General features: G+C 39.7%; 1 protein-coding gene and 1 long non-coding RNA gene across 5 annotated transcripts in view; one reads left to right on the forward strand and one right to left on the reverse strand.

The window, feature by feature from the left end:
- The window catches only part of SLC10A7 (solute carrier family 10 member 7), a 194,520-nt gene extending 188,632 nt beyond the window's left edge, over nt 1-5,888 (reverse strand). Inside the window, exons 1-2 of one of the 3 annotated variants that reach the window (XM_016158894.2) lie at nt 5,569-5,887; nt 198-280 (exon numbers count right to left, since the gene is read on the reverse strand). In XM_016158894.2, coding sequence (XP_016014380.1) covers nt 198-280; nt 5,569-5,668 — 183 coding nt within the window. In that variant the 5' untranslated portion in view covers nt 5,669-5,887. Of the gene's footprint in view, nt 1-197; nt 281-5,568 lie in introns of all 3 variants that reach the window. The other 2 variants (XM_016158895.2, XM_016158896.2) reach the window with 2 other exon arrangements.
- A 4,314-nt stretch (nt 5,889-10,202) lies between these two features.
- The window catches only part of LOC107517776, a 36,655-nt gene continuing 32,255 nt past the window's right edge, over nt 10,203-14,602 (forward strand). Inside the window, exon 1 of one of the 2 annotated variants that reach the window (XR_001598624.2) lies at nt 10,203-10,275. This is a non-coding gene — a long non-coding RNA (uncharacterized LOC107517776). The remainder of the gene's footprint in view (nt 10,276-14,602) is intronic. The other variant, XR_001598623.2, reaches the window with a different exon arrangement.

Below are 14,602 nucleotides of genomic sequence, written 5' to 3' on the forward strand. Positions count from 1 at the left end.
CTGCTCAACTGTAGGGTTTCTATATCATGTAGGTACAAAACACAAGTCCTCTGCCTGAAGTCCAAGTGATCTTGTTATAGCGAACCCTTGAGACTATAGCTACACATAGCTTCACAAAAGGATTCTGATCTTTCAAAATATTAAGTACAGACTACATTTTTCTCCTTGCTTTTCATGCGCCCCATAGGTGACAGTACCTCTGTTTTTAATGATAGTCCACTGTTAAAGAATATTGTTGCAACGGCAATGTAGGAGACAGTTATTTCTGGCTTCAGTGGTCCTAAAGAGAGAGAAATGAGTTACTGTTAGATAAGAATTTCCAGTAGATAGCTGAGTATAAAAGACAAATCGATCGGAGAAGGGCAAATGGTACTTTAAATCTTAGTGTTGGTCCTAGTAGACTACATTTGCTGTGATGCAGTCGAATTCCAGAAAGGAGTTTCCAGAAGGCAAGGACCATGGCTGTCCAGCTCAGCAGTCTCCTTAGACCAGAAGAATAAAGGGAAACTCAAAAATAAACTCTGCTCTCACATCAACATCCTTCAAGATAGGTCCTAATTATATCTTCCACAGTATTAGTGCTTATATAACAATTAAAACTCCCTAAACCAAAAGGAGAGAATCAATGGAAGAAGTTCCATTCTCTTTAGCAAATATTTTATTTCTTCTAGGATACCAGAAACAAAAGCACGTATTCATGCATATATTCAGTTCTCTCCAAGAGTATTCAATCTATAAATATTTACTGAGCACTTAACTGTGATTGAGATAATGCAGATGGAGTTATAGAGTACCTAACAATATGCTGTTAGGATTGTAATTATTATGAAATTGTGCCTGGCCCTGGGCATACTATAGTGAACCAGACAGGCTGGATCTTTGCCCTCCAGAAAATCCTCTCTGAAGTTAGGCCGGCATCATCCCAGATGCATTAACGTTATGAATACAATAGGAACAACCCTAATATTTATTTTTGTGGCTTGTACACAATTGGTTTAAAGACTTAATGCGCTAACCACTGAACAACATTCTTATAAAAGATATAGTTCTGAAAAAAATGCCATTTTATACCTATATATGAGTAATTCTCCAGCTACAGCATTTTTACCCCTCACTGACATTTGGCAACGTATAGAAAGTTCTTGGTCGTTATAACTCAGGGGGTAGGGGCATCTAGAAGACCAGGAATTCCGCTACATGACCTGGAAGGCAGAGGAAAGCTGTCCCAACTGCAAAGAATTATCACATCCAAAAGGTCAGTAGTACCAAGGTTGAGAAACCCTGGCAAATATAAACAGTTTAAAATCTGAGGTCATCTCATATTTGACATTCTATTCAGCCCTTTCGTGCTGGGCTGCATAGTATCCCCCAAAATTCACGTCCACTTAGAACCTGCAAACGTGAGGTTATCTGGAAAGAGGGTCTTTACAAATATAATCAAATTGAGATGAAGTCTTCTTGGATTAGGGTGGGGCCTGATCTGATGACTGTGTTCTTACAAGAAGGAAATTTGGACACTGTCACATGCAGAGGAAAAACGCTCATGTGAAGACAGAGGAAGAGACTGGGGTTTTATCACCAAGGAACGCTGATAGCCAGCAGCCACCACAAGCTAGAAGAAGCAAGGAAAGAATCCTTCCTTCAGTGGCGCATGTCTCTGTTGACATCTTGATCAGACTTTAGCCTCCAGTACTGTGAGAAAATAAATTTCTGTTGTTTTAAGCTGCCCAGTTTGCAGTAATTTGTTGTGGCAGTCCTAAGAAACTAAGACTCCTCTAAGCAAAATAACAGGATGTATTCGTGGCTCCTCCGTTCCTTATAACTCTCCACCATACCTAAAGATATTTCTCAATTCCAAGCTCAGGAAAAAACACCATTCAGTCAACAAATATTTACTGAGCAGCTACTATATTTTAGGCATTTTCAGTACATCAGTAGATAAAAGAAATGAAGATCTCTTCAAACATTGCAATAAATTCTTTTTTGTACCTGGCATTTACGCAAATCATTTTAATGAGATCTGAGAAAAGAGAACAAAAGAGAGAAGGCAAGTGCAAAGTAACTACATATCAGAACAGTCAAGGCTGTTCAAAAATTTAAAGAGATGCATTATTTTTACATTTGTAAGTGAATCTGCCCCAGCAGCTCACACTTAGAAATAATAATTCCTCAACAACTGAGGAAGGGGACTCAGAAGCAGATATTAAAGTCAAGGAATCTGGCTTGTTTTGAAAGTAGATGCCTCCCAGGAATTTTAAATACCATTTTTTTAAAATTCATATCATTTTCCTCCAAACCCCTGCCTTTTATGAGATTTTATTCTTGTCGACTCAGGTTCTGCCTACAGTTGTGCCTCCAAAATTTCTACATAGGATGGGTCAGAATTAGTAATATGGTCATAAATGAGAGCAAGGGGACATGTGTAAAGATGCATCTCCATAGCAAGTATGTGGCATTTGCTTGGATTACATGTTTTGGGGGCAGCTTAATGCATCTACCTAAGTTGGCCAAAAATTTTAAAGTTCTTCCCACGCGTTACATACATATACATAAACACACATGATAACTATTAACAAATTGCTGTAATTTAGTGGAATGATTCCTGACTTTCAATGTTTTCAATCATAGAGAGTATATTACAGTTTTTTGTTTTTTTTTTTTTTATTAGATGTGTATCTAAATAACTAAAGGCCATGAAAGGATCTGGTGAGGGTGTTCCAGGGCCTCCTACAATGGACCTTTTAAAAAGGTAGGAGAAATTCATTCTGATTTGGAGAAACCTAAAGCCCCTTTGAGACACATCACTGAAATGCTAATAGACCACTCGACTCGTGAATGTGGAACTTGAAGTCACCTAGGGCTGCAATAAAAACTCAGCGAATATTTGCAATGAGGTCAAAGTTGAAACTACAATAAAAAAATGATATCTGGTCCTCTCCAAGGTAATGATTATATCCTCCTCCTTACCAAAATAACCAGATCCAGATCTTAAGATGGCTATAAGGCTAAAGTAGAAATATAAGTTTTAACTTTTCCTTTAAACAAAAGCAAAAATAAATGTTTATCAGTGAAAATGAAATGGAGTAGCAAAATCAAAAGAAAAATTGGCTATAAAAAAATGAAGCAATTTCGGAGTTCCAAAACCCATGCTTTTTAATGGTCCATGGTGGGAGCGGGGGAGGGGGTGATCTGGAACACTTAAGAATGCAAGGAATTATTGCCATTTCATAAAATCTATTCATCACTAAAGTAAACTTCACTTCTTAAACTAATCTAAGATATTCTTGCTAATATACTTAAGTTTATAGCATGTTCCAGATTGTTTTTTTAATGGAAAAACAAAGCAGTTTCCTTCTTAGGATTTATGTGTTATTACTGGGAATAATTTAAAATGCAGATAGAAATGAGAAATTTATTCTATACTTCCAAAAAAGTAAACCTTTCTCTTCCTAAGAATGAATAGCATGGGGTTGAACTACAGTAAACTCTAACGTGTGCATAGCTCAAGGGCTTCTCTGGGTCACAGCAGGACAGATTATCGACATCTCAGAATCTATATACATTTACATCTACTGTGGCTCTTTATTTTCAACCTTCTTCTATATATTTAAAATTAAATGTAACTGAGTAAAAAGAACCATGAACTAATAATTAAATTACCTAGGCTAGTACCCATTATAAAATTAAAGATGTTGAAAGTCATTCAACATATTTAATTTTAGGGTTCCCACATTTAGAAATTTCCTGCCATACATAACTCATGTTTTTTAAAGGGAGGTCAGATCATAGGCTGATACTTTAAAAGAAGTCTTACATTTAAAAATAAAGAGTATATTCTTTAAGGTATTGACCCAGGTAAAGGTGAAGTAAGCATCGTAACAAATTGAAGACTACCAAAAGTTTTCCTATTTAAACAAGTAAGATTACAGAATCCATCTCACATATGTTACTGGAGGAAAGCCTTAGGGAAGTGATGCAGCATTCCACAACCCTCTTTCCACAGAGCACCCCAGGAAGGTATGATAAAAGGTATTTTACCAAACCCAAGCCCTGCTGATCTAAACTTAAATGATAATACACCACCTGTAACAATTTCACCTTAACATGGAGCAAATAAAAGATCTAACACCAGAAGCTATAAAGTGTACTGGTGAAGCTAGTAAAGGGTGCATTCCAGAGACACTCCCTAACTTTCTTAGTACCCTGCTAACTGCAGGAACAGGGTGTACTCATTTGACAGAACCTGAAACACCAAGGTTCATAAGCTTCCCAAAAGCTTAAAGAGAGACTGTATCAAAGAGGAATCTGGCACCTTCAGGGGGAGAAACCACCACAAATAACAACTTTATTCTCAATGATATGTCCTGCACATTTTGAACTAAGTTGAATATAGAAGAGGAAAAAAAAACATTAAAAAGTTTTAATCCCTACAAACTTTGTTCAAGTAATTCCTTTTAAATGTTCCTTGAAGCTGCTTCTCAATGAAGGTTTTGAAGGTAGACAGTAGAAGGAACAACTGTTCTCCTGAGCAATCAATTCATTCATTTCCATCATGTTTTAACAAGGCACAAATAATTTCAAATATCCTCCTGAGCACTTCCTAACAGAAAAAGATTGTGTGCGCTCACTTCTCTCCTTATCTGTCCCTGTTGTATGACTCATGTCGTAAACCTGTCGATACACATGGAAACTGAAAAACAAGGCCAAAAAGACAATAAATTGAAGAAATTCAGTTAATGTCTATGAAAAGTGGGGCATGATTGTCTAAGGGATGGGGGCAAGGGCATAAAAGGCTATTGATATTTCCAGTCATTTTCACCTATGCCCATTCCCATATGACAAGGCTCCCACTATTCAGATATTTGAGCATGATTTTGGTTCGCCTACATTTCTTTGCCAAAATACACACTACACGTAGTCTAACACAGCCTGTCTGTTAGGCTGCTAAGTGAAGCAACTGAGTCCCAGCAGCACACGGAAGTGGTGTTGTCCTGTAATGAAAATGTGCAACGTGTCAGTCAGCTTGGGAGTTTCTGGAGCTGCAAATCACCACTCTCCAACATGTGGGCCACAAAATCTGAGTTGGAGGAGGAAGAGGTGTCCCTTGTTCCTTTTCTCCCCCTGCCTTTTTATTTATTTATTTTTTATTTTATTTTATTTTTCCGGCGGGGGAGCGGAGGGTCAGAAATAGACAAGGTAATGGTGTCTACTCCAAGACAGATATAGATAAGGACCTTCTGGCAACCTAGCATCCCGTGGGATAGGATGCTAGTTTCAGGGGAAGAGAAATAAGTTTCATTCTCAGCAACCTCACTCCGTGACACTAAAGATACCGATTACTCGCGGAAGAGGCAACCTGCGTTCTAAGTCCTTTGCCCCATTCCTAATTACAAATCCTCTCCGGGGTTGGCAAATTAAAAAACCAGCGAAAGAGCCAAAAGACACTGTGCTGGTCGTGCCCCTGAGAGAGGCAGACACTTCCCGATTACGGTCTCCCCTCTTTTCCAAGACTCGAAAATTAGTTCTGAAGTGGGAATCGCGGTGCAGCGTGCGGAGGAGTAGACTTACCCCCATTCACCCCTATGGACGGCTTCAGCTTAGCTCCGGCGATCGCCAGCACTATTCCAATCATGAACCATTCTTTCCTCATTCTCTCCAGCAGCCTCATGTTTGTTAGGGTGGGTGGGTTTTGTTTATTTGTTTGGCTTTTTTTCTTTTTAAGCTGCGATCGCTTATTCCCCAGGGCGTCTCCACACTTTCCACGGTCTCTCTTGACATGCAGCAGAGCAAGTCAAATTGCTACTTGTAAAGTGCAGACCAAGGGGTTGCTCAGACGGCTTCGAGGAGGGCTGGGAGTAGTAGTATCCAGTGACAGGAAAGCCTCACTGAGCGCCGCCATCACTACCACGCACCTCCTAATAGACGCGCACACAGCCAGAGCCAGGCCGGCCAGCGCTGGAGATTGGGAAAAGGAGGCTGGCCGCCGGGTGGGGCTGATGGACTCGCCACTTGCAAGACCTGCAGAACCTTAGGAAAGACTGGGGAAGGGAGGATCGTGAGGGGCCACAGACACCCAGCTTCATCAAGGGTCTCTCTTCAACATATCTTTAGGCACAACCGCCCGCGCCCCTGGAGCACACGTAAGGACAGGCTCCCATTGGCTTCTACACGAGACTGTGGGAAGGGCTAGCATGTGCTTGGGGCAGGAGCTTCTCTGTCGGCAGCTGCGGCGGCGAGGTGCAGAGGTTCTTTTTTTTTTTTCCCCCCCTCCTTAATTTTCCTCAACGCACGCTTCTTCGAGGCATTACGACGCTTCCCCGACGCCCGCGTTGACGTGTGCGCGGGGGGGAAGGGGAGGTCACTCTCCGTCTCCTAGTTCCCCGCCAGAGCCGTTGGAGTTAGAAGTGCTCCGAGATCCGCACGGAAAAGCGACTCCCTCGTGGGGAAAGCTTTAGCTGCAGAAATGCGTTGAAAATTGGGCGCCGAGCAACGCCAAGCCCACAGGACCCCTGCCCTCCAGCGTCCCCTGTAGCCCGCGAGGGCGGGCAGGACCTGCCAGCTCGGTCGCCTGTGAGTGGGCGCTCTGCCCCGAGCCCCCTCGCTTACACCTGCCCGGAGTGGGGAGGACTCTCCGAGGGTTCATACCCCTACTGGGAGATGAGAATCAAACCTTCCTTCGGGGCAGTGGATGAGTGCTCAGGCTTGACCCGCAGAGCTTGCCCACCCAAGCAACAGGGCCACTGTGGGAAGGGGTCAAGGACCCAGAGGCAAAAGTGAGGGGCTGGCCGAGTAGAGTGGGGCTCCAGCGTTCCATTGCCCCATATGCTAGATTCTTCCCGGCCCCTAGTTTCTCCTTTCAAATGTTTTCTGGCAACCAGTGACATTGATAGTTTAATGAATGAACTTCCCCATTATGCATCCAAATAAAACACTGCATGACATTTTGGAAATAGTCTGGTATCTAATAGTTAAATATTTAACCATGGAACTTAAGGTTTGGAAGGGACTTCTGAGATTGTTCAGTGATGGCACACCTTAATTCCGAGTATATCGAAAGATTGAAAAAGACATCCTGTAATTTCCTCCTCTATTAATTTAGCTTTATCTTGATGACACGACTTGTCCAAAAACTAAGCAGGTTTAGGTGGTTGTGCTCCCAGTTGAAGGTTACACAGTACAAGTGTCATCTAATTATACATCAGGTAGAATAACAAAAGTGAATCTCGAGATAAAAAGAGCTTAATAGAGAAACACAGATGACATTAAATAGCCTGAAAGGAGTAAAGAAAACACATGAGGTATGATAAAATCTGATGTTAATTATCAGATAGTCAAAAGATAAGTGGAGATGCATGAAAGATAGTTTACAGCACAATTATCTTCTTAGAGTAATTTCTCACTTGGTTAAAGAATCATACATCTCAGTCATCGAAGGTGTGTTCTTGTATTAAAAGATCATTAAACATTACGCTTACAGAAATTGAGCCAGTTTAACTTTATGGCTGTTCGCATATTTACTAAGAACTCTTTGATCTGCTTATAGCAGAATCTAATTCATGGAAAAGTTTTGTTGTCAGTGGTGATTAAAGGAAAACAATGGAGTGCACTGTGAATTATGTTATAAGGCCCTATTAGCTTCCCATGGCTGCTGTAACAAACACCCGTAACTAGATGCCTTAAAATAACAGGTTTGTATTCTCTGTAGTTCTGGAAGCCAGAAGTCCAAAATTAAAGTACTGGCAAGGCTGTCCTTCCTCTGGAAGTTCCAGGGAGAGACTTCTTCCCTGCCTTTTCCAGCTGCTGGTGGTCGTCTGCATAACTTGGCTTGCTTTGTAATGGCCACATGGTTCCACTCTCCGCCTACCTTCACATTGCCTTCTCCTCTTCTGTCTGTGTCTTTGTCTTTTCTCTGTTTCTCTATTATAAAGACATTTGTCATTGGATTTAGGGCCCACCCAGATAATCCAAAATTATCTCATTTTAATATTCTTAATTTATCTGCAAATATCCTGTTTCCAACTTAGGTAACTATACTGTGTTGAATAGTGTTTCCCAGATATTCATGTCTACCTGGAACCTCAGAATGTAACCGTATTGGAAATGGAGTCGTAAAGATGTGATTAGTTAAGATGAGGTTATACTGGATTAAGATGAGTCCTAAATCCAATAATTAGTGTCCTTATAAGAAGGTCATGTAAAGACTCCTAAGAGATAGGAAGAAGAGAAAATCATGTGAAGCCTGAAGCAGAGATTGGAGTGATAGGTCTACAAGCCAAGGAATGACAAGGATTCAGCTTGGAAACTACCACCAGAAGCTGGGAGAGAGGCATGGATCAGCTTTTCCCTAGGAGCCTCCAAAAGGCGCCAATCCTGATGACACCTAGACTTTAGAATTACGGCCTCCTGAACTATGGGATGATAAATGTGTTGTTGTAAGACATCCAATTAGTATTTTGTAAATGTCACCCTAGAAAACTAATACAGTACCATTTACAGATTCCAGAGACCCAATGTGGACCTATTTTTGGTGTGGCCATCATTCAACCCACTACGAGGCCCTTCCTGCCTTCTCTTTTATCCATTACTCTCTTTCTTCAATAATTCTATCACTCTTCTATTTTTTCCTGTCCATTTTTTTCTTTCCCCTGTCTCATCACCTCAATTTTTTCTTGTTACCCCTGCCACTATACCTGACATCTCAACCAAACTGTATAAGTGAAAGCGTGCTTCTCTAAAAGACATATGATGCTCTTCATTCAATAAATATTATACTTGCTTATTGAACAAATATTCAGTGTGCCTCCACACTGTGCCAGGCATGTGTCAGTGATTTGTATTCAGTTATGAACAACAACAACAACAACAAAAACCCACAAAACCTGCCCCCAGGAGCTTATAACCTTGTAGAGGAGACAGATATAAACAAATATGTAATTACGAATTGAGATAGGAAACGAATAGGATGTTGCGAATGATCTAGATTGGAGAAGGCCTCCTTGAGATCTGAAAGATGACAGGCAGGTGGGAGAAAGTGACTGCTCAGCAAGGAAGAGCCCTATACCTTGGAATCCAAAGACTAGGGTAGCTAGACTGACTAGTCAGTGAGGGACGGTGAAGGCAGAAGGGCAGAGCGCTAGGCAGGGCACAGATCGTGTGGGACCTCTCGTGTGGTAAAAGGTTTAGATTTTACTAAATACTATAAGAAGCCACTGAAGGATTTTAAACTAGCTAGTGGTGACATGTCTAGTTATGCTAGAGAGATTATTTTAGAAGCAGTCTCAACAAATAGTTCAGGAAAAAGTACTAAGTCAGGGAATCTTTACAAAGTAGATTGAGGGAGGAGATTATAAAGTCAGTTTATATATATCTTGTGTTCAAGGCCAATGGGACATGTAAATCAGTATGTCCAGAAGGCAGGTAGAATGGAGGCTTGAGCTCATGAGAACAGAGCTTCTGTAACTTTGGGGTTCAACAACAGATTATGGAAAACATAGGCATTAATGTGGCAAATATTTACTTTTAAGTTCTTACATTGGTTAGTCACTCACTTTGTGGTTTATTTACAATATTTATGAATGTTTACTATGTTCCAAGAACACAGGTATATCTCATGATTGCTCTCATGGACTTTATGTTTAATAAATGGTGATATGAATTCTATCTCACTGGCCTGTTGAAAAGACTCAGTGGGATAGTGTATGTGCATTGCTTTGCATGGAGCAAATGCTCGGTTATTTATTCAACAGTTATTTATTGAACAAAAGCATTATTCTAGATACTGGGGTTTCAAGGGAAAATGAGAGACAAGATTGTAGCTTTCCTTGTGTGGTTCAATAATGACATAAAAAAAAAAAGTACTGCTAAGTGCCATGGTAAAAATAAAATAGGTCACATGATAGAGTAACAGGAAGGCTACTTTAAGTGGTCTGGGAAAGTCCAATAATATTTAATATCTTCACCACACTATGCCTGGACGCAATAGGTGTTGTGCTTGTGAGAGAGCCTCCCTGAGTTTGGGCGGCTCTAGGATGCTGACAGGGTCAGACTTCTGAGCCTGTGAAATTGGGAAACAACCCTTGAATGGCAGTGAACCCACCACAGTAAATGTCTTCTTAGTGGCCAGCCAGGTGGTCTTCTTCTGGTAACTTCCCAGCCATTTTTGGCCATTTGAACAACAATAAGTATTATTTTTCTCATTTTACAGGTGTGAAAATGAAGAGAAAGTAAAAGTTTTGCCCATGACCAATAAGTGGCAGAATCAGTCTTCATACCTAGGTAAGCTTGACCTCAGAACCTCGGGCAGTGGAATCCCAGGTGGTGTATTTTAGTGATTAAGAGTTTATTTTCAAGTATCCAACTACCCCGGTTAAAATACCAAGTCTACTACTCACTGCAATACCCAGGTGACTCCAGGAAAGCCACTTGACATGGCCTCAGTTTCCACATCTGAAAATGGGGGATAATTTTGGGCTATTATGATGAGTAAATGTATCAGAAACATAACCAGTGTCAAAAATGTGGTGATATTGCTTCTCTTATAACTTGACTCACATAAAAGCTTACATCTTTGGTGAAAACTTTTCCTGCTCTCTTGAGCCAAAAATAATCTTTCCATCTTGTGTGTTTCTTCTTTTGTTGTAGTTACCATAAAGTTATATGTGTATATACTCTCCCCTGACTAGGTCAGAAGTTGTTCAGGAATAAGAGTTGTGAGTTTTTTCATCTTACTGTCATGCACACTAGCTAACATCGTACCATGAAATAGAACAAATATTTGATAAATGATTATTGACTCGAATGTTGATATAGAATCAGAGGGTACAATGTAGAGAGAAAAAACAACAGGATTTATCTTATGTTACAGTGGGTGATACAGAAAGTGAGTTTTTTAATTCTTTAACTGTACTCAAAGTCTAGACAGTTATAAGGTATCCTAGATGACAGTGGCTCTTGCTAAGTAATAGGTGTCACAGGACGAAAGTGCAGTAGTACATGGAAGCTACGCAAGGTCAGGAGCCCAAAAAATCTGTGTTCTAGCCATGACCCTGCTCTCATCAGCTGAGACCTTCAGATGGGCCACTTAACCTCTTTATCAATTCAAAAGGAGTCACATAATAAATAAACCTGGTGTGGCTATACGTTCAGGTTCCTCCTTACCACCCAATCAGGACCTGGCTGGTAAGCTCAGAATCATCATGTTAGTGTAAGTGCTTAAGAAATGTGGGATTTGGAATCATGTATTTAGTCATTTATTCAAATAATTCAACAAATATGAAACTGCTTTCAAATTTAGGCAGTGTCATTCACTGGCCATTTACTTTGGGCAAATAACGTAACCTCTCTGTGACTTAGTTTCGTCATCAGTAAAAAAAGTGCCTCTAGGAGCTGTGTCCCCAAAATGCCTGTGTCGAGTGTTCACCTGTCAAGGAGTGCACGTTTAAAAATGGACAGATGTGATGGGAATTATTGTTGGTAATGTTTGCATAGTTGTTCTTTTTGTTACTATATCATGTGTCAGAAGTTAAAATTTCCCTGGATCAATTTACTTGTTTCAGTTCTATGCCACACTGTCAATTCATTTGTTTGGTAACATGTATCCTGAGTGGTTGGCATGTTTTGAGTCATATGTGCATGAGTGTTTAGTGTTATACAGAGTATATAGAGTAACAAAGTACATACCAGACACCTGAGTCTCTGAACCCGATACATATCTCATAAAATGAAGTGAGTCATAGATAAAAAAAAAAAAAAAAAGGAAAAGGAAAAAGTTTAACATTTAGTCTCTATTAAGTCTTTGGTTCAAAATCAAACAAGTAGTTGTTTCCCCATGTTTCAAGTTGGCTACTTATGCTGCAATAATTTTCCCAAACCTTACCAACACTTTCATGTGCTCATGAAGCTTCTAACTCAGTCTACTCCCACGGACTCCATCGAGAACATCTTCAGCCTTAGCATGGCCTTATAAGGAGATTGGAAGTCAGAACTCAATTCATACAAGTTAAATAAAAGCCACCAGACAATGTCTAGAAACATAATTTAGATGGTAGTGTTTGGTTCAATAATCAACCCATGTAATTTATTACTGGTGGATAACTTGTGAAAATTAGATAGGGCATGGTAATATTTTATATTTTTCTTCAAGTAGTTAAATAAGTCATTCGTATTCCTTTTAATCACTTAAAGTAATTGCAAATTAAATGAAAATATCCATAAGGACATAATCATTGACATGTCATGTAATCTTCGAACAAACACATATTTAAGAGCAACCATTTTGATCAGGGAATGCTTTTTATACTAGAGAATATTGTTAGCTCCCAAATGTTACCATGAAAGGAAATGCTGACTTATTTTTCTGTATTCTAAATATAGCAAAGATAAAGATATATAGTGGCCTTGCCAATTACAACAATATACTACCCATAAATACATAATTTGAAAACATATTGTAGCTAGCTAGCTAATTTCCAAAATAAATATCTGGTAGTGTGTTTCTCTCGGCGTTGCTAAAATGCGTTACAGAGACAGAGTACTACTTTCTTCTTCGATATTGGCTCTCCTTAGAACAACTCACAGACTAATATTAAATTGTTATGAAAATTCCAACTCAAATAGAGGAAGCCATGTCTTACATTAGACGAGGCATATAACCACTCTCTTTTCTCTGCACGGGAATTTAGGCACTCAGCTTCTACTGTATTTGTGTTAATGAGAGTTATGCATGTAGATTCCCTCAATTCAAATGTGATTATTCTCTCTTTACATTGATAGCAACTGGGTTTGTCAGCATGGAAGATATAATGTGACTTTCTTTCTTTAACCCATAGTGGGTGAACGTACCTCTTTGCAAAAGACCTTACGCTCCCGTGGTTTGTGGAAACTCTCCATCTAATAGTTTCTCAGGCTCTTAAGTGGAAATCTGTCTCAGGAAATTAAGGACAAAGAGGAGAGTAGACAGCAGTGGATGATAAGCTATTGGGAGGCACAGTAAATAATGGAGGGAAATGCAGCCCGAGAGAGAGGGATCATTTAAGGCTATTAGATGACAAATCCACTTCAATGCAGTTATTATACCTGTAAATATAGAAAAATGATAATGTTGACAACTCTTCATCACACAATCTGTGTCATTAATAAATGATGAAGGATAGAAAGAGGAAAAGAAATAAAGCCAACACTGTGCATAACAATATCACAGAAGCACTTGGAAAAACTAGCTAAGCTAAAAACAAAGACATAACTTGACACCATTAATGAAGAATGACCGAGATAAAAAGGGGAAAAATCAAAAGCATGTATGTGTGGAAAATAGCATGAATAAAATAGGCGTCGTTGATTAAAATAAATGAAATATATGACTTTACTGTACATTAACAGCAAAAATGAATATATAATTCCCTGTGTAATTTCTTTTTTATCTGTTGGTTTCTGGGGAAAGGATAGCTGCCTGCCTTCCTCCTGGGCAAGTCTAAGATCATTTACGGAGTGGCTGCCCACTACATATTCCTGAGAGAAATGCCAAACACATTAAAATTCTCCAGAAGGCATTTTTTTTTCTCCTCTTGGAAAAGTATGATAGCTAGCTATCTGATTGTTGTCTAAGATGGGGCATCAGCTAGAGTTGCAAGTCCAATGTAAGAAAGAACAAAGATCTACGAGAAATTGGGGGAGCCTTATGTCTCTGTGACTGGAAGACTTACGTACATGGTGCACATTTGAAAGAATAAACTTGTTTGATTGATTTAAGGGCTGCATAATTAGGATGGTGGACGGGATTGCCGGCAGCCTCCCATTGTCTATTCTCTCCTTTTTTCTTCATGGTGGAACTCATGATTCTAGCTGGGCACACAGCTGCCATGTAAAAATCATAGCTTCCTTCACAGCTAGTAAATGAGCATGTGACTAAGTTCCAGGAATGGAATCCACTCAGAAGTGCCTGATTTCTAGGCAGACCCTTAAAGTAGGGGAACAGACACCTCTTTATACCTTCCTGCTTCTTGCTGGCCTGAATGCAGATATAAAGGCTTAAAACCCAGCAGCCACCTTCCACCAAGACTGGCAGAGCAGCAAGACGGGAGGAGCATGCTGGAGCTGCCTTCCTAGCGCCCCATGACCTACCTCTGGATTGTGCATATGTAAGAGAGAAGCAAACTTCTATCTTGTTTATCACTAGTATTTTGAGTTTTCTATTACTTATAGCCAGATCTAATCGTAATTAATGTGCTATGCATTTTTGAAAACTAGTAAAGTAAGCAGTAATCTCATGACCTAAAGTGTGATCAGTAAAGTGAATTGTTAATCCTGACTCAAACCCAGTTGATGCCTTCAACTCTTAACCGTCTGAACTTATACAGAGTAGATGAATCATCGGTGATATTTTTTTTTACATGATTTATTGTGAGATTATCAAGGTCAAATAAAATATTTTCATCATTTGCTTCTACTCAGCTGTCTCTTGAACAATTCTTCATTTTTCCTTCCAAAATTTTACATGCCAAACTTGAGACCATGAAGAATTTCTAAGCATCGTGACTAAGAACCTGAACAATCATCTGAATAGCCACGGCTAGTTACATGCAATTGTCATCCTAGTGTTTTTTTC

Source organism: Rousettus aegyptiacus, unplaced genomic scaffold, assembly GCF_014176215.1.
Source record: "Rousettus aegyptiacus isolate mRouAeg1 unplaced genomic scaffold, mRouAeg1.p scaffold_m13_p_16, whole genome shotgun sequence".
Taxonomy (NCBI): Eukaryota; Metazoa; Chordata; class Mammalia; order Chiroptera; family Pteropodidae; genus Rousettus; species Rousettus aegyptiacus.